General features: G+C 39.6%; 1 protein-coding gene across 1 annotated transcript in view; it reads right to left on the bottom strand.

The window, feature by feature from the left end:
- The window catches only part of LOC100064145 (collagen alpha-4(VI) chain), a 103,676-nt gene that overhangs the window by 53,772 nt on the left and 27,622 nt on the right, over positions 1-22,282 (bottom strand). Inside the window, exons 7-13 of the mRNA XM_070239069.1 lie at positions 21,680-22,225; positions 20,769-21,323; positions 16,980-17,314; positions 15,876-15,954; positions 13,766-13,911; positions 13,520-13,612; positions 11,930-11,983 (exon numbers count right to left, since the gene is read on the bottom strand). Of these exons, the coding sequence (XP_070095170.1) occupies positions 11,930-11,983; positions 13,520-13,612; positions 13,766-13,911; positions 15,876-15,954; positions 16,980-17,314; positions 20,769-21,323; positions 21,680-22,225 (1,808 nt within the window). The remainder of the gene's footprint in view (positions 1-11,929; positions 11,984-13,519; positions 13,613-13,765; positions 13,912-15,875; positions 15,955-16,979; positions 17,315-20,768; positions 21,324-21,679; positions 22,226-22,282) is intronic.

Below are 22,282 nucleotides of genomic sequence, written 5' to 3'. Positions count from 1 at the left end.
CTTATTTCAAAGTACTCTCTCCATTACTTAGCTTTGAACAGCATAGTATTGACACCAAGTCAGTGTTAATTTGAGATATTTTTGGAATATATATGTATGTTTCTAGAACCTACCAGATCAGCTAAAAAAAGGAAGTAAAGAAATCTGAGATTTATTTATTATATTTGAGGACAGACATCACGATTACCAATGTTAACTGCTATCCAAACAAGGCCTTTAAAAATCACTTTTAAGAGCAATGGAACTCGTGATTACATTGGGGAGATCATGAAAATATTCCTACAAGAAAAATGAGGCAATAAGTTTTTAAAGTTTGCAAGAACAGACTTCATAAATAGTCTAAAAAGTGATTTCTCTTAAAGAACTTAGAGGCAAACACAAAATTCTTTAGAAAACCGGGTGAGATGTTTCCAAAAAGTGGTTCCAGTAATAAATATAAAACTACATTGGAAGAATTTTTTAATAAAATAGTTTGATAAACTATGAGAGAAAAAACCCACAATTTCTAATGTGATGTATCATTTGTCCTAATGAAAGACTTAAAAATGTTTATGTGTAACTAAATAAGTTAAATATAATAAGTAGACATTTGTCTAGTTTGCCTATATCCCTAAAAGTTCATATACTCTAATTGGGCAAAATATTTTTTAGGATTTTCTTGTGAGAAAATGGGAATTACTGTATAATGGGTATATGTGTTAAATTGTTTTGAAAACAAAATTTGGGCTTACTGTGTTTTTTTTTTTTATTATGGTAACCTTGGTATATAACATTACATAAATTTCAGGTGTACATCATTATATTTCAATTTCTGTGTAGATTACATCATGTTCACCACCCAAAGACTAATTACAATCCATCACCACACACATGTGCCTAACCACTCCTCTCACCCTGCTCCCTCCACCCTTCCCCTCTGGTAACCACCAATCCAATCTCTGTCTCTCTGTGTTTGTTTGTCGTTGTTTTTATCTTCTCCTTATGAGTGAGATCATACAGTATTTGACTTTCTCCCTCTGACTTATTGCACTCAAGGTCCATCCATGTTGTTACAAATGGCCGGATTTCATCATTTCTTATGGCTGAGTAGTATTCCCTTGTGTATATATACCACATCTTCTTTATCCATTCCTCCCTTGATGACCACCTAGGTTGCTTCCAAGTCTTAGCTATTGTGAATAATGCTGCAATGAACATAGGGGTGCCTGTATCTTTACATATTCTTGTTTTTATGTTCTTTGGATAAATACCCAGCAGTGGAATAGCTGAATTGTATGGTAGTTCTATTCTTAATTTTTTGAGGAATCTCCATACTGCTTTCCATAGTGGCTGCACCAGTTTTCACTACCACCAGCAGTGCATGAGAGTTCCCTTCTCTCCACATCCTCTCCAACACTTGTTTCCTGTCTTGTTAATTATAGCCATGCTGACCAGAGTGAGGTGACATCTCATTGTAGTTTTGATTTGCATTTCCCTGATAGCTAAAGATGTTGAACATCTTTTCATGTGCCTGTATGAGTTCTTTATATATTTTGGATATTAACCCCTTATCAGATATATGGCTTGCAAAGACATTCTCCCAATTCTTAGGTTGTCTTTTCATTTTGTTGATGTCAAAGAGCATACTGCCTATGTTTTCTTCTAGAAGTTTCATGATTTCAGGTCTTACATTCAAGTCTTTAATCCAGTTTGAGTTAATTTTTGTGTATGGTGTAAGATAATGGTCTACTTCATTCTTTTGCATGTGGCTCTCCAGTTTTCCCAACACCATTTATTGAAGTGACTTTCCTTTCTCCATTGTATGTTCTTGGTTCCCTTGTCAAAAATTAGCTGTCCGTAGATGTGTAGGTTTATTTCTGGGCTCTTGATTCTGTTCTATTGATCTGTGTGTCTGTTTTTGTGCCAGTACCATGCTGTTTTGGTTACTATAGCATATTTTAAAGTCAAGGAGTGTGATAACTCCAGCTTTGTTCTTTTTTCTCAGGATTCCTTTGGCTATTCGGGCTTTTTTTGTTCCATATAAATTTTAGGATTCTTTGTTCTATTTCTGTGAAAAATGTCATGGAACTTTGGTAGGGATTGCAATGAACTTGCAAATTGCATTAGGAAGTATGGACATTTTAACTATGTTAATTCTTCCCATCCAAGAGCATGGAATATCTTTCCATTTCTCTGTGTCTTCTATTTCTTTAAAAAATCTTTTACCGTTTTCAGTGTACAGGTCTTCCACCTCTTTGGGTAAGTTTATTCCTAGGTATTTTATTCTTTTTGTTGCCATTATAAATGGGATTACATTCTTAATTTCTCTTTCTGCTACTTCATTGTTAGTGTATAGAAACGCAACTGATTTTTGTATATTGATTTTGTATCCTGCAACTTTACCATATTCATTTATTTCTAAAAGTCTTTTGGTGGATTGTCTAGGGTTTCAATACATGAAATCATATCATGTGCAAATAGTGACAGTTTCACTCCTTCCTTTCCAATTTGGATCCCTTTTATTTCTTTTTCTCTCCAGATTGCTCCAGCTAGGACTTCCAGTACTATGTTGAATAAGAGTGGTGAAGTGGGCAACCTTGTCTGGTTCCTGTTCTTAGAAGGAGAGCTTTCAGTTTTCCTCCATTGAGAATGATATTAGCTATGAGTTTGTCATATATGGCCTTTATTATGTTGAGATGATTTCCTTCTATACTCATTTATTCAGAGTTTTTATCATAACTGGATGCTGTATCTTGTCAAATGCTTTCTCTGCATCTATTGAGACAATCATGTGATTTTTATTCTTCATTTTGTTAATGTCTTATATCACATTGGTTGATTGGCGGATGTTGAACCTTTCTTGCATCTTTGGAATAAATCCCACTTGATCATGGTGTATGATCTTTTTAACGTATTGTTGTACTCAATTTGCTAGTATTTTATTGAGGATTTTTGCATTGATGCTCATTAGTGATATTGGCCTGTAATTTTCTTTTTGTGTGTTATCCTTGTCTGGTTTGGGTATCAGGGTAATGTTGGCCTCATAGAATGAGTTAGGAAGCTTCCTCTCTTCTTCAATTTTTTTGGAAGAGTTTAAGAAAAATAGGTATTAAGTCTTTGAATGTGTGGTAGAATTCACCAGGGAAGCCATCTGGTCCTGGACTTTTAATTTTTAGGAGATTTTTGATTACTGTAAAGATCTCCTTACTGGTGATTGGTTTATTCAAATTCTCAATTTCTTCTTGATTCAGTTTTGGAAGTTTGTATGATTCTATGAACGTGTTCATTTCCTCTAGATAATCCAATTTGTTGGCATCTAGCTTTTCATAGTATTCTCTTATAATCTTTTGTATGTCTGAGGTGTCCATTGTAATTTCCCCTCTTTCATTTCTTCTCTCTTTTTTTCTTGGAGAGTCTAGCTAAATGTTTGTCAATTTTGTTTACCTTTTCAAAGAATCAGCTCTTAGTTTCATTGATTTTTTATAATTTTTTTAGTCTCTATTTCATTTATTTCTGCTCTGATTTTTATTATTTTCTTCCTTCTACTGATTTGGAGCTTTGTTTGCTCTTCTTTTTCCAGTTCCTGTATGTGCACTGTTAGATTATTTGTTTGAGATTTTTCTTGTTTGTTGAGGTAGGCCTATATTGCTATAAACTTCCCTCTCAGAATCGCTTTTGCTGAATCCCATAAATTTTTGCATGCTGTATTTTCATTTGTCTCCAGGTATTTTTTTTTTTTTTGAGGAAGATTAGCCCTGAGCTAACATCTGCTGCCAATCCTCCCCTTTTTGCTGAGGAAGACTGGCCCTGAGGTAACATCCATGCCCATCTTCCTCTACTTTATATGTGGGACACCTGCCACAGCATGGCTTGCTGAGCAGTGCCATGTCCACACCCAGGATCCAAACCGGCAAACCCCAGGCCGCCGAAGCAGAATGTGCTAACTTAACTGCTGCGCCACGGAGCCGGCCCCTCCAGGTATTTTTTTATTTCCCCTTTGATTTCTTCATTGACCCAATCATTGTTCAATTGCATTTTGTTCAATCTCCACATATTTGTGGCTTTTCTGATTTTCTTCCTGCAGTTGATTTCTAGTTTCATACCTTTGTGGTCATAAAAGATGCTTGGTATTATTTCAATCTTCTTCAATTTATTGAGACTCATTTTGTAGCCTAATATGTGATCAATCCTGGAGAACGTTCCATGTGCATTTGAAAAGAATGGGTGTTCTGCAGTTTTTGGATGGAATGTTCTGTATATAAGTCCATCTGGTTTAATGGGTCATTTAAGACCACTCTTTCCTCATTGATCTTCTGTTTGGATGATCTATCCATTGGTGTAAGTGGAGTGTTGAAGTCCCCTACTATTATTGTGTTACTGTCTACTTCTCCTCTTATGTCTGTTAATAACTGATTTATATATTTAGGTGCTCCTGTGTTGGGTGCATAGATATTTTACAAGTGTTATATCCTCTTTTTGGATTGTTCCCTTTATCATTGTGTAATGTCCTTCTTTGTCTCTTGTTACAGTTTTTGTTTTAAAGTCTATTTTGTCTGATATAAGTATTGCTACCCCAGCTTTCTTTTCTTTGCCATTTGCATGGAGTATCTTTTTCCACCCCTTCACTTGCAGTTTGAGTGTCTTTAGGTCTGAGGTGCCTCTCTTGTATGCAGCATATACATGGGTCTTATTTTTTTATCCAATTGGCCACCCTACGTCTTTTGATTAGAGTATTTACTCCACTGACATTTAAAGTAGTTATTGATAAATATGTACTTATTGACATTTGTTACTTTCCTTTCTTCTTCTCTTGCTCTCTTCCCTTGTGGTTTGAAGGTTTTCTTTAATATTATGTTTGGGTTCCTTTCTCTTAATTTTTTGTGTATTTATTACAGGTTTCTGGTTTGTCATTACCATAAGGTTCATATATAATAACCTACATATATAGCAATCTATATTAAGTTGATGGTCTCTTTAGTTTAACCTCTTTCTAAAAGCTCTACTCTTTTGCTCCCCTCCTCCCACATTTTATGTTTTTGATATCATATCTAACCTCTTTGTGTGTGTGTGCATGTATCCATTACCCTCTTATCATGGAAATAGGTAATTTTAGTACTTTTGTCTTTTGACCTTCATATTATCTTCATAGGTGGTTGATCTGCTACCTTTACTGTATTTTTGCCTTTACCAGTGATTTTATTGCTTTTTGTTTTTTGGATAATTTCCTCATTCCTATCTGTGGTCTTCTCTTTCCCACTTAAGTAAGTCCCTTTAGCATTTCTTGTAAGACTAGTTTTTTGGTGATAAACTCCTTTAACTTTTGCTTCTCTGGGAAACTCTTTATCTCTCCTTCCACTCTGAATGATAGCCTTGCTGGGTAGAGCATTCTTGGCTACAGGTTTTTTCCTTTCAGCATTTTAAATATATTGTGCCACTCCCTTCTAGCCTGTAAGGTTTCTGCTGAGAAGTCAGCTAATAGACTTATGGGGTTTCCTTTGTACGTAACTTGTTGCCTTTCTCTTGCAGCTTTTAGGATTCTCTCTTTATCTTTAATTCTTGACATTTTAATTATAATGTGTCTTGGTGTTGGCCTCTTTGAGTTTATCTTGTTTGGTGCTCTCTGTGCTTCCTGTACCTGGATGTCTGTTTCTTTCCTTAGGTTAGGAAAGTTTTCAGCTATTATTTCTTCAAATAGACTCTCTTCCCCTTTGTCTCTTCTCCTTCTTGAACACCTCAAATATGAATATTAGTGTGCTTGATGTTGTCCTAGAGGTCCCTTAGGGTGTCCTCATTCTTTTTTTCTTTTATCTGTTCAGCTTGAGTGGATTTCCTCTAGTCTTTTGTCCAGCTCACTCATCCGTTCTTCCATATCATCTGCTCTGATATTGAGTCCCTCTAGTGAATTTTTCATTTTCAGTATCGTAGTCTTCATTTCTTATTGGTTCTTTTTTATATTTTCCAGTTCTTTGTAGATGTTCTCACTGAATTCATCCATTCTTCTCTCAAGATCAGTGAGCATCCTTATGACTTTTTGTTTGAACTCTTCATCAGGTAGATTGTTCATTTCTGTTTCACTTAGTTCTTTATCTGGGGTTGTGTCCTGCTCCCTTACTTGGAATGTATTCCTTTGCCTCCTCATTTTGCCTCTTTCTCTGTGCTTATATCTTTGTACTAGGTAGATCAGCTACGTCTCCTGATCTTCAAGAGGTGGGCTTTATGTCAGAGACGCCTTATAAGGCCCAACAGCGTGCTTCCCTCTCATCACCAGTTCCAAATGTTCCAGGAGTGACCCATGTGTGGGCTACATATGTCCTTCTGTTGTGGTAAGGTTGCCCTTGCTGCAGCTGCCCAGGGAGGCTAGGCTATCCCCCTGGCCAGCTGGTTGTAATGCACAGCTGTGTGTAATTGCTATGGACCCTTAAGTCACATTATCGTATGTGCAGAGCACCAGAACAGTTGGCTGCAAGGTCTAATAATACATTCCTGTTGCAATTTTTCTGTTAAGTGAGTAGGCCCCCAGCATGGCTGGTTGCTAGGCTCAGGGGCTTACAATTGCTGTAGGCCTCCAGCCCACAACGCTGTTGTCAGCTATCTCAGGACTTCAGCTGAGTGGAGTCAGCCCCCTAGGCACAGGAGCACCCAATTATTTCAGGCTTTGGAAGGTGGGGCAGATCACCTATGTGGCTGTTTGAGTAGTCCAAGTCTTCTGTAGCTGACAGGTCCCACCACCCACAGGGCCACACACACCATCAACACAGTCCTGCCCTGTGCATGTGCCCTGACCCCCTGAAGTGGACCCAGTAGCCCCACTGCAGAGGCCCCACAAACTCCATCTACTCCTTGTGCATGCTCTGCACTGCAGAAATGGACCCATTCACCCAGCAGCTGCAGAGGATCCAGGCACCCCAAATATGCAGGCCCACAATTTGTCCTAGGGCTTGCTGTTGAGTGGGGCCAGTCCTTGGGTGGGCTGCCTGCCCTGGCAGAGCTGGATTAAATTGGTACTCTTGTGGGTGGGGAAGCCCCTGGGCTAACAGGCCAGGGGAAGAATTCCAATGGCATTTGCCAGCGTCTGTGTCAGCACACCTGTACTAGGTCACCATAATGGCTGCCACCAATGTCTCAGTCCCTGGAGAGGTCTCACCTCTCACCAAGATGCTCCCAGAGCCTATCAGGTGAGTCTCTTCACCAAAGGACTGTACATCTTTCTTTCTGGTGATTTCAGGTTGCTTTCCAAAATAGCTGAATTTGTGTGTGGGCCCTTTAAGAGCAAGCTTTTTTTCCCCTTATGTCCAATAGCTTTTCTGGGGGTATTCCCCATTGTTGTTAGTAGCCAGCAAAGCCAGATATTATGACACTTGTCTTGGTTGTGCTGAGTCCAAGAGCTCCTTATAGCACTAGTACTCCTTTGCTCAGCTCCCCCACTCCTCCAGGGAAGGCTGCATACCTTAAGATTGCACCGCAGCTCATGAAGGTGGCATTTTTTGTCTCCAGAAAGGAATTTCTGCCTCTTCTACCTCAGTCAGCACTGTCCATTTTTGCAAAGGTTATTTTTATCTGCTTTTCAGTTCTCTCTCAGGGATAATTGTTCCAATTGTAAATTTGTTCTGTCCATGGGAGGAGGCAAGCTCAGAGTCTGCCTACACCATCATCTTGACACCAACTCTACTGTTTCTTTTTTTTTTTTAGATAATTTCCTTTTGCCTTTTTTTTCGTTTTTGTTTGTTTGTTTGTTTTCCTGGGAAAGCTTCACCCTGAACTAACATCTGTTGCCAATCTTTCCTTTTTTTTTCCTCCCCAAAGCCCCAGTACACAGTTGTATATTCTAGTTGTAAATCCTTCTATGTGAGCTGCCACCACAGCATGGCTACTGACAGATGAGTGCTATGGTTCTGCACCTGGGGAACTGGGCCACTGAAGCAGTGAGAACACCAAAGTTTAACCACTAGACCATCAAGGCTGGCTCTGACTGTGTTTCTCATTCAGATATTAAAATCTATCATGTTTAAAAATTGGCCTCCCTCACAGAAGTTTCTTAAAGCTATTGATTATAACCACAATTTAATGGAAATAATAACATCACCAAAAGTTATTCAAATGCTGGGCTGATTCAAGTTGTTTTATGAGAAATGGGGATAACATTAATAATAATATCCTATGTTGTAGATGAAATGTGGAAACGTATACAAACTGTTCGGCCCTCTGTACAGCACATATGAAGCTCTCAATATACGTTAGTTGTATTTTTTACTACTGAAGTTATGTAATAATTTTTTGTGACCTTAGAATATCTGATTAACTTAATATATAACTAAGTCTTCGATGTGTAAGCAATGCATAAGTTACTATTCAAACCACCACCTCATAGTAGATAAATTTTAAAAATAAGAATTCATGAGTCTGAAAGACTGTATTTTCCAAAGATGGCCACAACAAAATCTCTATGCTCTTCTGCTATGTGGCTTTGCCACTCCTTCATCAAGATGAGGAGTCTAACTCCTCCCTCCTCAACCTCACCCCTTGAACATGGTCTGGATTTAGTGACTCACTTGTACCCAATAGAATGTGGCAGACAAGTTACTGCCTGACTTCTGAGGCTCACTCAGAAGCCTTGCAGCTTCAGACTTGGTCTCTTGCAATACTCAGTCTCAGGATGGACCCTCCCTGTTGAGTGCTCCCTCTTAGACCCAGCCACAATACAATTCCCACTCAGCCTGTCCTGCCACCATCCCAGCCTAGCCAAGCACCAGACCCATTAGAGGGGAAGCCATCTTGGCAGTTGGTCCTCCCAGATGGTCTAGTCAGCCTCTCAGCCCCCAGACTCATAGCAAAGAGCTTCCCCACTGTTCCCTTTTCAGTTTCTCCACTCACAGAGTCCCTGAATGTATAGTAGTCCCCACTTCTTGCTTTCCATGGTTTTAGTTACCTGTGGCCAACCATGGTCTGAAAACGTTAAATGGAAAATTCCAGAAATAAACAATTCAGAAGTTTTAAATTGTGCACCCATTCTGAGTAGTGTGATGAAATCTCATGCTATGTCCTGCTCTGTCCCACTGTGAATCATCCCTTTGTCCAGCATATCCACACTATATATGCTACCCACCCGTTAGTCACTTAGTAGCCATCTCAGTTATCAGACCGACTGTCTCCCATATCCAGTGCTTATGTTCAGGGAACCCTCATTTTACTTAATAATGGCCACAAAGCACAAGGGTAGTGATGCTGGCAATTTGGATTTGCCAAAGAGATACTGTAAAGTGCTCCTGTAAGTGAAAAGGTGAAAGTTCTCGACTTAACGAAAGAAAAAAAATCATATCCTGAGGTAGCTAAGATCTATGGTAACTTTTATTACAGTATATTGTTATAATTGTCCTATTTTATTATTAGTTATTGTCATTAATCTTTTACATGCCTAATTTATAAATTAAACTTTACCATAGGTGTGTATATGTAGGAAAAAAACATAGTATACATAGGGTTCTGTACTACCCACGGTTTCAGGCATCCACTGGGGGGCTTGGAATATATCCCCTTTGGATAAGGGGGGGACTATTTGAGTAAAATAATTGTTGTTTTACAGCACTAAGGATTTTTTTGGAGGAAAAGGAGGAGAGAGTAGTAATAAATAACAAGAACAGTGAGTTAGTTATTTGTCCCTATACGCTTTCAATTTGAACTACAAATTATGAGCCCCATTCTGAAATTGTTCCATCTGCAAGAGAGATGTTTGCTGCTGAGCAGAACAATCTGACCCACTTTGCAGAGAAACAGTATTAAAAGCCATTCAGAGGACAACACATTTTGAAGTCACCTTCTCTTGGGAAAAATGAAATGAAAAGAAAATGAGACCAACTAGAGCTGCACTGGCAGATACAGTAGCCATTAATCACACACGGCTACTCAGCACTTGAAATGTGTGTGTCTAGTCGAAATTGAGATGTGCTGTGTGAATTACACACTCGATTTCAAAGACAGTATACTAAAAAGAGTAGGATGTCTCATCAATTTTTATATTAGTTACATGTTGAAATGATTATATTTTGGATATATTATGTTAAATAAAATATAGTATTAAAATTAACTTCACCTGTTTCTTTTTATTTTAAAGTGGCTGCTATAAAATTTTAAATTATATATGTCACTTGCATTATATTTCTAGCTCTGTACTAGAAGGTCTTTATAAAACATCTTGGTTTTAGGATGTTAAGACAGCAGAGAAGGAGGACAAAACCATCTCCCACCCTAAACAGACAAGGGCTTATTTATACCACTTGTCTGAAATTGGTGTCAATGATGCTAATAATGGGTTGGTCACCTTAAATTATCCTCTTAACTTTGGCCAGGCTCATTGAACCAAAGGCCAAGCAGAAAAAATAAAACAACACTTAAAGTATATTTTAAAACATCAAAAAAATAGGAAGGAATATTTTCACTACTCCTAAACAAAATAGCAAAAGTCCACAATTCACATTTCTGAATGTATTTCTAACGTCTAAGACTATGCTTTCTGAAGTAAAATAAAGAGAGAAAAGTTGAGTAGTTCTCCCATAAACATAATCAAAGAAATGGATCGGCTTACATAGGTCTCAGCAGCTGCATTTTTCTCTGATTTCTGCTTATTTTCAAGTTCAGGCAGCCTTAAGGTTCAGAATAATAAAACAGTGGGCTACTCTAAATGGAGCAATGAGAACACTAATACCTATATAGACTAGCAGTTTGAAGTTTGGTTCGAGAACCCCTCAGGTCCCCCAAGACCCTTTTGGGAGGGGGTGCTCACAAAGCTAAAACTATTTTCCCAATTACACTAAAATGTTATTATCTTTTTTTACTCTTATTCTCTCCTAAGTGTACAGAAGAGTTTTTAAGAGGCCACATAGCAAGTGACATCACAACAGACTGAATACAGAAGTAAATACACGAATCTAGCTGGCTCCTAATAAGCTAGACATTAAAGATATTTGAAAACACGTAAAACAATGCCACTCCTCTCACTCTATATTTTGTTTCAGAAAATATTGTTATTTTTGGTAAAGGAATATGTCATTTATGTTAACATATAATGGGGTTTTGTTTTGTTATTTTGAAATTAAAAAAATTAAAATTCTCTCAATTTTAATTTGTAATGTGGTAAATATCAGTAGATAGAAACCACATCAACAAAAGCTCTTTGAGATCCTCAACCATCCTTGAGAGTATAAAGGGATCCTGAGACCACAGAGTTTGAGAACCAGTGGTATGTATAAGTCAGTTTTAAAATAGACACCTGTGGCAAAGAGGTTTTCTGTAATTTAAAATTAACTAAAAAAAAACCATGGGGTTTTTAAATCCTTCTGTTATCTATGTGTTGTAATAAAAATGGTCCCTCCCACATCCCAGTCGCCTAGCTAATAATTCTCTCTGTATAAACAATTCTCTCCACACGCACATGATAGATAGCTTTCCCTTGCCCAGCTCATTCCCCGGGATGTGTCCATGGTCATAGGGAAGCCATTGGTGGGTAACGACACCTCCACCATCTTCTCCCACTCAGAGAGGCATCTGAGCGGCCTTGTTATAAGAATGGCGTTGGATTCTTTACAATTTAGTTAAACCACTACAAACACAGCTACCTCATTAATAGTAATAAATTACCTACAATTTAGCTCATGATTAACAACTACTATTACATGCAGCAGATTAGACACAGACCACATTTTCAGTTATCTCAAGTTCACTGATTAAAAAACAAAATGACCATACTTCATCACTGCACATCTTTGAGACTATATCTTTACAAAGTTTATCCACTTGACATTTGTTATAATAAACGGTTATTTTTAGATGGATGGCATACCTACTTTAAACGGCTTAGATGAGAAAACTTTCACGACTTAAGCGCAATTAAGTTTTGCTAATACTTGACCCATTTTACCACATTCCTTTGAAGGAAAAAACAAGACTCAGTACTTACACGTCCACCTTCTTCACCAGGATAACCAGGTAATCCGTCAGAACCCTTCTCTCCCTGAGAAGAAAACCAATTGAAATAAATAACTTAAACTCTAAAGTCTTCATTTCTCAAATCTACCTGAAATAAAAATTGTTACTAGTAGATACCCTGGTCTCACTGAGTTGACATTTCATTGAGATTCTGCTAAGTGGTGGGCATGATGTGCAGAGACCTACAGAGACAAATAGTCTTGGTCTGTGTTAAAGTAAAAACTTGAATACCTGTTTGTCTTCATAGTCCGTACATCAACATATTCTTATTTTTCTAAAATATCTTTTTAAGCCATCCTATTTTGAAAATCCAAACCAAAACTAGTTTCTACTTAATAGTTTAAGAAAAACGGTTAGTACTATTCAAGAGGTCTTTGACATCATTTTATAAAATATCAGTAAGCAAAGGTGTTAATGCCCATGATGAGAAATGGTTGTTTACTTCTGTATAACTCAGCTATTTAGTCTCCTTTTTTTTTTTAGATACTTCTTCTGAGATACCTAAACACACAAACCATTTCCTCCCAAGGAAGTTTGGCTTGCCATTTTATAGCCGGATGTGTTTATTTAGTCTAAAAACTGGTCAATGAGATATAGCAGCCATGGTCTATTTGTGATCAACAAAGACATAAAAGTCAATCAACCACTGAATTCTAGCAAACAGAAAGAGCGGAGAAGTCAAGATTTCAGTGCCCTTGAGTTGCAGAGAAAATATATCAACAGGTTCCCAAGTTTGATTTTCTGATTCTCCAGCCTGATATTAAAGAACAATGGGGCAGGGGGGGGCGGAATCCAGTGCTAAGTCATAACTACAATTTATTTTTCAAAAAGTAACTATACACTTTATACTGTGCTAAAATGAGACTGATCTGCAAAGTCATTAAGAGCTCATTGCAACAACCTCATGGAAAACCTTAGAAAGAAAGAATGTAAAATGATGAGCAAAGCCGGTGGATTTGACTCAACCTTACATGGGGATTTGTGGTGATACCCCACCATAAAGCTATAGTCCCTATGAGAATGGAACTTTGTCAGCCCTGGATATCTGAGGACCGTTTCTAATGAGATACTCTCCCTTAAAAATGTGAAGTAGTAATTTTCCTATCAGTTAACCCTGGAGCTAGAGAAATGCCAGTTAACCACTCATGAACCACTGACTGTATCTTTCCTCAGAGTTTAATGCTATAATATAGAATGTTAGATAGGAGACAATTTTGTAGACAAGCAGAAACATCTGTGCAGTGGTGTAATATGTGAAAGCATTTGTCAGATAAACATAAGTAGGCAGCATCCTATAGTGGAAAGAATGTGAGACTTAGTGTCAGGTTGGCATAGGGGTTTAAATCCCAAAATGCCTCTTCTCAACTGTGTGACTTTGGGAAAGTGATGTTCCCTCTCTGACCCTCAATTTCACACCTGTAATATAACATTTACCTCAAAAGTCTGGTAAGAGGACAGAATTAGAAAAGGTGTGTCAAAGACATAACACGGGGCCTGATATGTTGTACATACTAAAACGTCATCTCTCTCCTTCCCCCATCCACACCCAAGGAATTCTCACCTTCCTGCCAGGGCTCCCACCATCACCTCTGTGCCCATCTTCTCCAAAACACTTTACACACATATTGCAGCATGTTCTTTCTACGATTGTGTTCTGAAAAACAGAATCCATATCACATGTAATTTTTTCACCTGTGTTAATCTACATCACGCTACACACTAAAGAGACAAAATTCCCTCAAGGTTTTAAAAAGTATTAGAATTAATAGACCTAGTGAAGGATGGTGTTTAAAAAAATAATACTTACGAGTTGCTTCACTAAGATGCTTGAGAGGGATCGCAGTTTGACACTCAGAGGTTGGTTATATGCAAATCCTCTGCCAAATTCTAGCTCCTGGAGCTCTTCTAATCTATGCACACCCTCCAGGCCAATAATGAGGAGTCCAGAGAATCCTTCAAAATACCAACAGGTGGGCGATTTATTTGCATGTCTTTTGAATGGTCTGTCTTTTTCTCAGCCTCAGATCTTCGTCCATCATCCCACCCTTCCCATATCTTTCACCTGTCTTGTCTCAAACTGCACTTCTGTTAAAATCAGAACTAGCTTATGGCGTGCCTTCTTAAAGAATTGATCTGATAATCTTTCAGTCCTACCGGCTGAAAGTTAAGCAGTTAGGTAGAACCACAAAGGATTCTCAGCTCTCTGATAGCCGCTACTTCTTTTTCTCAGAGGGTTTTCATCTCTTATTGTATTAAGATACATCCTTTAAACCCATTCCTGAAATAGACTTGGTTTACTCTTAGAAATTATGGCAGTCATTGGGACTGTTCATGAATTTTCTGGTTCTTCTACTTAAGGGCACGTGGTAGGATTTCACTTCTTTGAGAAAGTTGTAAATTTTCATTAAGCTTAAATTGTTTGCCTGTAAAAATATTATCTATCTCCTGAAAGTTAAAAGTGTCCATATGGCTTGCTCTAACCAATGAAATATGAGCAGAAGCGACATGTGTCACTCCTTGGGAGAAATTTTAAGAGCAATACACAATTCGCCCTGTAGCCTTTCCCCTACCCCTCCTTCGGCCTGGGTCTTTGGATGGTGAGCATCAGGCAGAGATGAAAGGGCATGAGGCAGGAAATGAATACATTCTTGCTGATTTAAGCTACTGAGATTTGGAGGTTGTTTGTTATTGCAGCATAACCCAGCCTATCCTACTGATGCAGGCGCTAGAAGATCACATGGATTTGTCCACATACAGAACAAATGGACAAGGATGTTTTTCAAATATGGCTAGAAATCACTGTTTGTAGAATTTCAGAATAAATATTACTGTTAATATTTTGAATGGTAAATTCACAAGCACACATTAGCTTTTTGCTATTGTAAACAAGCTGCTTAACAATCTTGTAGTTAAAGTTGTATACATATTCTTAATTATTCCTTAAAATAAATTCCTGGAAGTGGAATTGCCAACCTAGGACACGGGCTGTTTGCAAACTTTTGTCCTATTCTCCCAAATCTCTTCCAGAAAAGTTGCAACATGCAACGTTTTAAACTTCCAGTGGCAACCTATGAGATAAATTCACTTGGGCACAAGTTGTCATAAAAAATATTCCAGCACATTGTTAACCAATGGAAAACATCATCCCCAGAAGAATATACTGAACATACTCTACTGAGGAGGGAGAAGGGTGAAAAGAGCTTGAACAAGTCGAGTTGCTGGTTGTTCGTCCCAAGTTTGCTTTAGAGCCTTACTGTGGCACAAAATGGGAACAGCCAGAGCAACCACTCACAGTCGTACAGGTGGTGCTGCCCAAGAACCCAGCTGAGGGAGCTGGCGGGCACCAAAATCCAGCCAGCACACCGCTCACGGAGCCAGGTGAAGGAGTTGCTTCCACCCAGAGCACTGGGCATCTTTTCCTAATTTCACAAGGATGCCATATAGACTAGCAGGCCTTGGAGATGGAAAAGGAGGAAGAATTAGGAAGCAAAGGATGGAGGAAGGGCAGTGGAAAGAGCAAGGCTCAGCTTTAGGCTGACTCCAGAGTTTAGGAAAAAGAGACATACCAACCCCTAGGCAGCCTAAAAGAGCAAACAACATCCATTGGCCATCAAGGAGGAGTTGTACCTTCAACCCTCAAAGCAGATGCCAGGGTGGTAATTGGTCAGTCCTGTCTCTGTCAGAAAGACCCTTGGTCAGTGTCAGGGATGTGGGGCCCTGGGGTCTCTCAGCCCTGAAGAGCCCCCTGCTTTGTACAAAGAGGGAGACTGGGCATCAGCCTCAGGGGCACTGAGCTCCAACCACCTGGGTTAGCATACAGGAGGCTTAATGGAGTCCAGTGCATCGGGAAATCTGAAAGAGTATCTCAGCCCCTGTGGGAGGAGCGAGGCCCACGCAGGGCAACTCATTGTACCTACCTTTGCTGCGGAGAAGCTCCGATGTTTTCTTCAGTCTCTCTAAATCATCATCCAGTCCGTCTGTAAACACTAAGAGGACCTATTGTTTATGAGAGAGAGGGGGATGGAGGAAGGGGAGATGGAGGGGGAAGGGCGGAGGGAGTGAGGAAGGAAGGAAGGAGACGGAGAGGGGAAGGGGGATGGGAAACATGGCTGTTATAAATTACACATTTCTTAAAAATACAAGAGTAAGCTTAGCTTTTCTGGTTGTATCCCGCCTTTCACCCTCTTCATTTTTACCCCTTCATTTACTTGTTCTTTTATTACCCATTCACTTTTACTTCAACCTCCCCACCCCCCCCCAAAAAAAGAATTTGAACCAGCTTAATGTGTTCACCTAAAAATACCTTCCAAAAAGGCATTCTATCTTTATCTTACAATATTCATCTTTATCAATGCAAAAATACCAAAATTTTATTGTATTTTCTACAATTACAATCTGTCACTGTTAGTCATAGAAAAATTTAATTTAAAAAGTGAATTACATTAGTCAAGAAATAAATCCATTGGATGTATGATCGAAGGGAAAACTAAATGTAACTGTCAAAGTTTGGGGATGTCATTCCTTAACAGACATCACATGAGATCTTTCCAGCTCTGTGGACTTCTGTGGGTGTATAATTCTGGGGCACCAGCAAGGGAGGAGATGGGCTACGCTAGCCAGTCATTAGCTGTCACTAAAGATGGTTCAAACTGCTGGCTAGAAAAATATGGCTCTACTCTACATGGCAATGAGTGACCATAGGAGCTAAGGAGTCTTAAAATATCTTCCAAGCTGTCTTGGAATGAATTTCTTCAGTGGAAGACTCTGGATCACTAAACTGTGGGCAACTTGAGGGCAAGGTCTTTATCCTTTTATGCCTACTGGCATCATTCAGCACAGAGCCTCTAGGGCTTAGTAAACATTTGTTGATTGAATGAAAACACTTCTCTTGTTGGTCTTTTCTGGGTAAGACTATGTAGGATCTCCAATGAAGAACAGTTTCCTTGGCCTCAGTCACAAAAGCGTTATCCCTCCAACCCTGCCCAATGGCCCCCATGACATGGATTCTCGGCATTTATTACCTTCACTTTAGCAGAAGAGAGGCGAATAGAATTATCTCCCAGGGACTGCAAAAAATCCACATCCAAATGGCTGCTCTTGGCAGCCTGATGAACCAAGAACTTCTGAATGATCTCATCATTGTACTTCTCAAAGCCTGAGTCAAAGATAAGCTGCCCATTTGGGCCAGGAACCAAATAGCGGAACATCGTGTTGAACTGCCCAGGAACGCTACAGCTGATGTTGGAAAGCAAGGCCAGCTGTTGCATCAGCTGTGGCAGCAACCTTTGAAGCTTCTGCTGAACTTGCCTTGTGGGGGAGGAGATATCAATTCCTACAGACAACTCTACGTTGCATCCTTTGAAAGTGGAGGAGAAGTAAATCAAATTAGTCAGCTATAGAGGCACAACCAAGCCCAGAAGATATCAACCAAGCTGGCCCTAAAAGAAGAACCCCCAGCCAACCCACAGAAGTGCAAACTAAATAATGGTTGTTGTTTAATTGGGGGGGATGGTTTGTTACACAGCCAAAGCTAACTGATACAATAAATACTGTTTCGTACCTCTACACCGCTGCAGATTCTATTCCCTCTACCTGGAGTGTCCTATCCCGCCCCCTCCACCCCAGTCTGGTTAACTCATATACGTCCTTCGAGGAGCAGGTCACGTAACCCCCTCTCAAAGCCTGTCTGACTCATGTCCCTAGCGCTTCAATCAAGTTATTAAATGCCCCTGCATGTCCGTTGTTACTTTACTTGACCTTCTCTCCCACTAAATAAAGATTCCTTCATAGTAGGGACTATGTCATCTTACTTTTCCCATGCCTAATACAGAAGCTCATCACATGTTTGACAAATGAATGAAGAAAGAAATATAAATGAGCCTTGAGTTTCTTTCAGCTCTAGCTGTACTATTTCCTTCTCCCCTGGAAGTTTCCTTCCTCATTCGCCACCCACACATAGACCTTGTTTCAGGAAACCATATCAGAAAAGATCAAGACTGAAAATCACACTCAATTTCTGTTTCTTCTACTTGAAAACTTTTAAGCCTTCACAGAAGGGTACAGCCAGAATCTGAAGGCCCATTGATCTTTCAGACTACACCCACCCTCTCACAGGTGAATAATAAGGCCATCCACAAAATTCCACTGAGGAGGCAAAAGTTGATTGTCACAGACACACCTGCATTAGAATCTAGATGAATGACTTAAAATGTCAATGACTTAAATATCAATCATAAAAGGGCCACAATTATTAACTACTTCTAGACAAAAAGCATAGCTTGGGACTCTCCAGGGCAAGCCAGGACATGTGGACATTTTCTCCTTAGACCAGCACTCATTGGACTATTTGGCTCAGAATTAATAAAAATAAAACTGCAGCTATTGAGGGTGGGCAATTTTGAGGAAAATAAGTAAATACTAGACTCTTCACTAATGAAAAAGGTCATGGATGGTGGCTTAAACTTTCTCAGGGACCTGAGAGTCATGGCTGAGCCGTGAGTTTTCAATCCTCGAAATATTATACTCCATGCTAGCTGGCCAAGACAGAAAATGACTTCCTCCTCTTCTTTCATGTAAAACATCTTGGCTTTGTTTTAATTTTTTAAATCTCTAATTGAAATTCACCAAAAGGAGTTTTCACAGATGTAAATCTCATTTCTATACCACATCTAATTTCAGAAAAAAAGGAATTTCCTTTTTGTAGCATAGTGTATTATTCCAACATTTCTAATCTACATTTTCCCCAGGAACTTTGTCAGCTGGCTTTATTTTGTAATGGAGAGGGTTGAACATTGCCAGATAACTTCTGAAGTTTTTATAATTCAGCTTTATTATTCTAGAATTCTAGAATTAATTAGGTTCAAGCCACTATTAATGTACCCAGCTAATTTTATCAAAAATGTTAAAAGACAAAGATAAATATAAATCCTAATTTGCTACATGGAGCAAAATGAACTGAAAAGAGAAGCTGGAATCCTATATCTCTTCTCTTCTCCCAGGATAATACCCAGGTGCATATAAACAAAAAAATGAGACTTTGATCCCTGAAGAATCTGAACTACCTAATGCAGGATATCCCATAATCCATGCTTATTTAAAAACTAATTTTACACATGTACTCTTTCCTTTTCAATTGATTTCTTTTTTTTTTTTTTTTTTTTTTTTTTTTTGCTGAGGAAACTTGCCCTGAGCTAACATCCATTGCCATTTTGTATGTGGGTTCCTGCCACAGCATGGCCCCCAATGAGTGGTGTAGGTCCACATCCAGGAACCAAACCCGGGCCACCAAAGCAGAGCATGCCAGACTTAACCATTAGCCACAAGGCTGGCCCTCAATTGATTTCTGAATTCACCAAGGACGCCGCAAAGTAGTGATACTCTTTAAATGGTATAAGCAAAAATATTGATTTAATAATCCAGAAAATTGGCTCAGGCTTTTGACACTAAGCTACAGGGAAGTTCAAACTCTGCTGCCACTATTTCCCATCTGTGTTTCTTACCCTCTCCCTTGTTTTTCTGATCTGGAAGTTGGGTATCATAATAATAGCATCTGCTTCCCATGGGGCTGATTTAGAAATATTAGGCTTTATGGGTTCCCTTATATACTCGTCTATATGATATATAGTATAGTATACTATACTATACTATTTTATACTTCTATACTATACTACGCTTCATTATACCTCACTATACTATACCACACCACACCATACCATACTATACTACCGTCCTACTCAAAGTGTGCTCTGAGGACAAGCAGGATCAGCATCACCTGGGAGCTTCATAGAAATGCAGAACCCCACCTCAACCTACTGAATCAGCATCTGCATTTTAACGAGATCTCCAGGTGATTCAAATCCACGATAAAGTTTCAGAGTCCCCGCTATGCTCTACTGTACTATACCAAAAGGCAATATAGGACAGCATTTACTACACAGACTGTAGACCCAGACTGCCTCAGGTTCAGATCTCAGCTTGGGCCAAATAATCTGACTTTGCTGTGCCTTGGTTTCCTCATCTGTTAAATAATATTTATTTCATAGGGTTTTGTGAAGATTAAATGTTTTAATATCTGGAAGCCCTTGGAACAACCCTTGGCACAAGAAAGCACTATCTAATCTTTAGCTATTCTGCTCATAACGTAGTTGTGCCATAGAATCTCACCACTTGTGGGGGAGATGTGGGTTCATCCATGAAGACCTTGGGTCGATCACCCACTGAAAGGCAGGACTCGGGAAAAGAGCAGAAGAGCAGACCTAGGCTGTCAGGAGGAGGAACCCTTGTCTCTGGGCCTTGCTGTTTGGGATGAAAGCTTGAGGAGATAAAACAGGACTGAGGATGACCTCAGTCATATGGGAGCAGATTGGCAACAACATAGAGAGAAGACCCCTGTACAGAGCCACAGAGAAAAGACAGTGTGTTCTATCTCATAAGACAGCCTGTCTGACTGATACTCTCTGCTTCGTTTTCCCTTTCGATATGCCCAAATCTTCAGTAAGTTGTGTTTACACATTCCACTCCGGTTTGATCTATCTACAAAGAAGAAAGGGAGGACTTTCGAGAGACAGAGTTCTGAGAAGTTTCGGGCCTCTGGAGTCCAGAGTGGCGACAGCCGTGGGAATGATTAAAAGAATCCCCAGGGGAAGGTAAGTCACAGCATCAGGAGTTCAGGCCAGATGTCCTCCCCACACAGTGACCCTCCCTCACTCCTCCAACTGGAAGGATCAGTTTTGTTTCATTGAGAGAGCCAACAGTGTCCCTGACATCTATGACGGGCTTATGGATCAAATAACAAACCCTCTGTCACTCACCTTGTGGAGTGCAGACCTTATAAAGAATTTCCTTCTCCAGGTTCTGCAAGGACTCAAATTTTTCTTCATAGTACACTTTGTCCTGGTCATTGGTAATCTCCAAGAGCTGAGAGTTTTTGGCTTCTCCCACCCCAATGGCAAAAATAATTACATTTCTGTCCCTGAGAGCCTTAGCGGGTACGGCTACATCATCCCGGGCCACCCCATCGGTGATCACAATCAAATACTGAGGAACACTGGGTCTCCCTCCTCTTGAACTGTCAAAAAAGGGCAGAGTGAAATCAAGGGCTTTCCCAGTGTAGGTGCCATGATAGATTTGCTGAACATTCTCGATGGCTCGCTGAATATCCACGTTTGAGAAGTATTGGTTGAGCCTGAATTCTTCCTGGGGGCTTGAGCTGAACTGCAAAAGGCCAATCTGAATTTCATCAGCACCTATATTGGATTGGCTCACCATCCTCTTCATGAATCCCTTCATCTTTTCAAAGTCTTTTGGGGAGATGGATTCTGAACCATCTATCAGGAAGATAATGTCAGCTTTCCTTTTCTTACAGGCTGTGGGGAAAAGGAGCAGAACAGAACATTCACTCAGAGCCTGAAACCAATTAATTACAAGGCCCCAGGGACAGTCTGGGGTGACATATATACAACATGAAAATATTTTTACAGGGGGTCGAAGAGGAAGTCAATCAAATAAATTTTCTGTGACCCAGCACAAACCAGTCTCAAAATAAGACACAGCTGTATGATAAAGACATAAAGTTTGACCGGCTTGGTTCATACTAGGCCATGGTCACTCTGTGTCCAATATTCACTTTTGGATCAGTGAATCCACACTTTGAGAATGAAACCTATTCAAATAGATTAGACATAAATACTTGGAGAGAAAGATTAAAGAAAAAAGCTCTTACTCTCTGAGGAGCAGACGTCCCGTACCACTTCTTGTTGAATGGACTTCAAGGAGTCAAACTCATGCACGAAAAACATCTTGTCTTTAGCTATCTCCTTAAGTTGAATAGTGTTAGCATCTCTGACTCCAATAGCGTAAATGATGACTCCATCTCCCCTCAGTGCATCTGCAGCTTCAGCCACCGGATCCGCAGATTTACCATCAGTGATGACTAAGAGATACCAAGGTACATTGCTGCGAGCAGTGTCTGCAAAGACTCGAGCCATATTACTCAAGGCCCGACCTGTCATGGTGCCGCCTCCCCTCTGCTGGATGCCATCAATGGCTACCTTCATCCTTGCTGCAGTGGAATACTGGCTGAGGATAATTTGACTATTAATTCCATCTGAGTACTGAACAACTCCAAACCGTACTCTGTCAGGTCCTATATGGAACTCGTTTATCACCCCTTTCATGAATGCCTTCATTTCAAGAAAATCTTCTTGGTTGATGCTGCCAGATTCATCTATAAGGAAGTAAATATCTGCCTTCTCAATGTGCACACAGCCTAGGCAATAAGAAGAGCAACCCATTAGAACAGAGTGTGAGACGGCACAGCCAAAGC

Source organism: Equus caballus, chromosome 16 (assembly GCF_041296265.1).
Source record: "Equus caballus isolate H_3958 breed thoroughbred chromosome 16, TB-T2T, whole genome shotgun sequence".
Classification (NCBI taxonomy): domain Eukaryota; kingdom Metazoa; phylum Chordata; class Mammalia; order Perissodactyla; family Equidae; genus Equus; species Equus caballus.
Note: the sequence above shows the minus strand (reverse complement) of the source record. Positions and strands in the feature narration are given on the sequence as shown.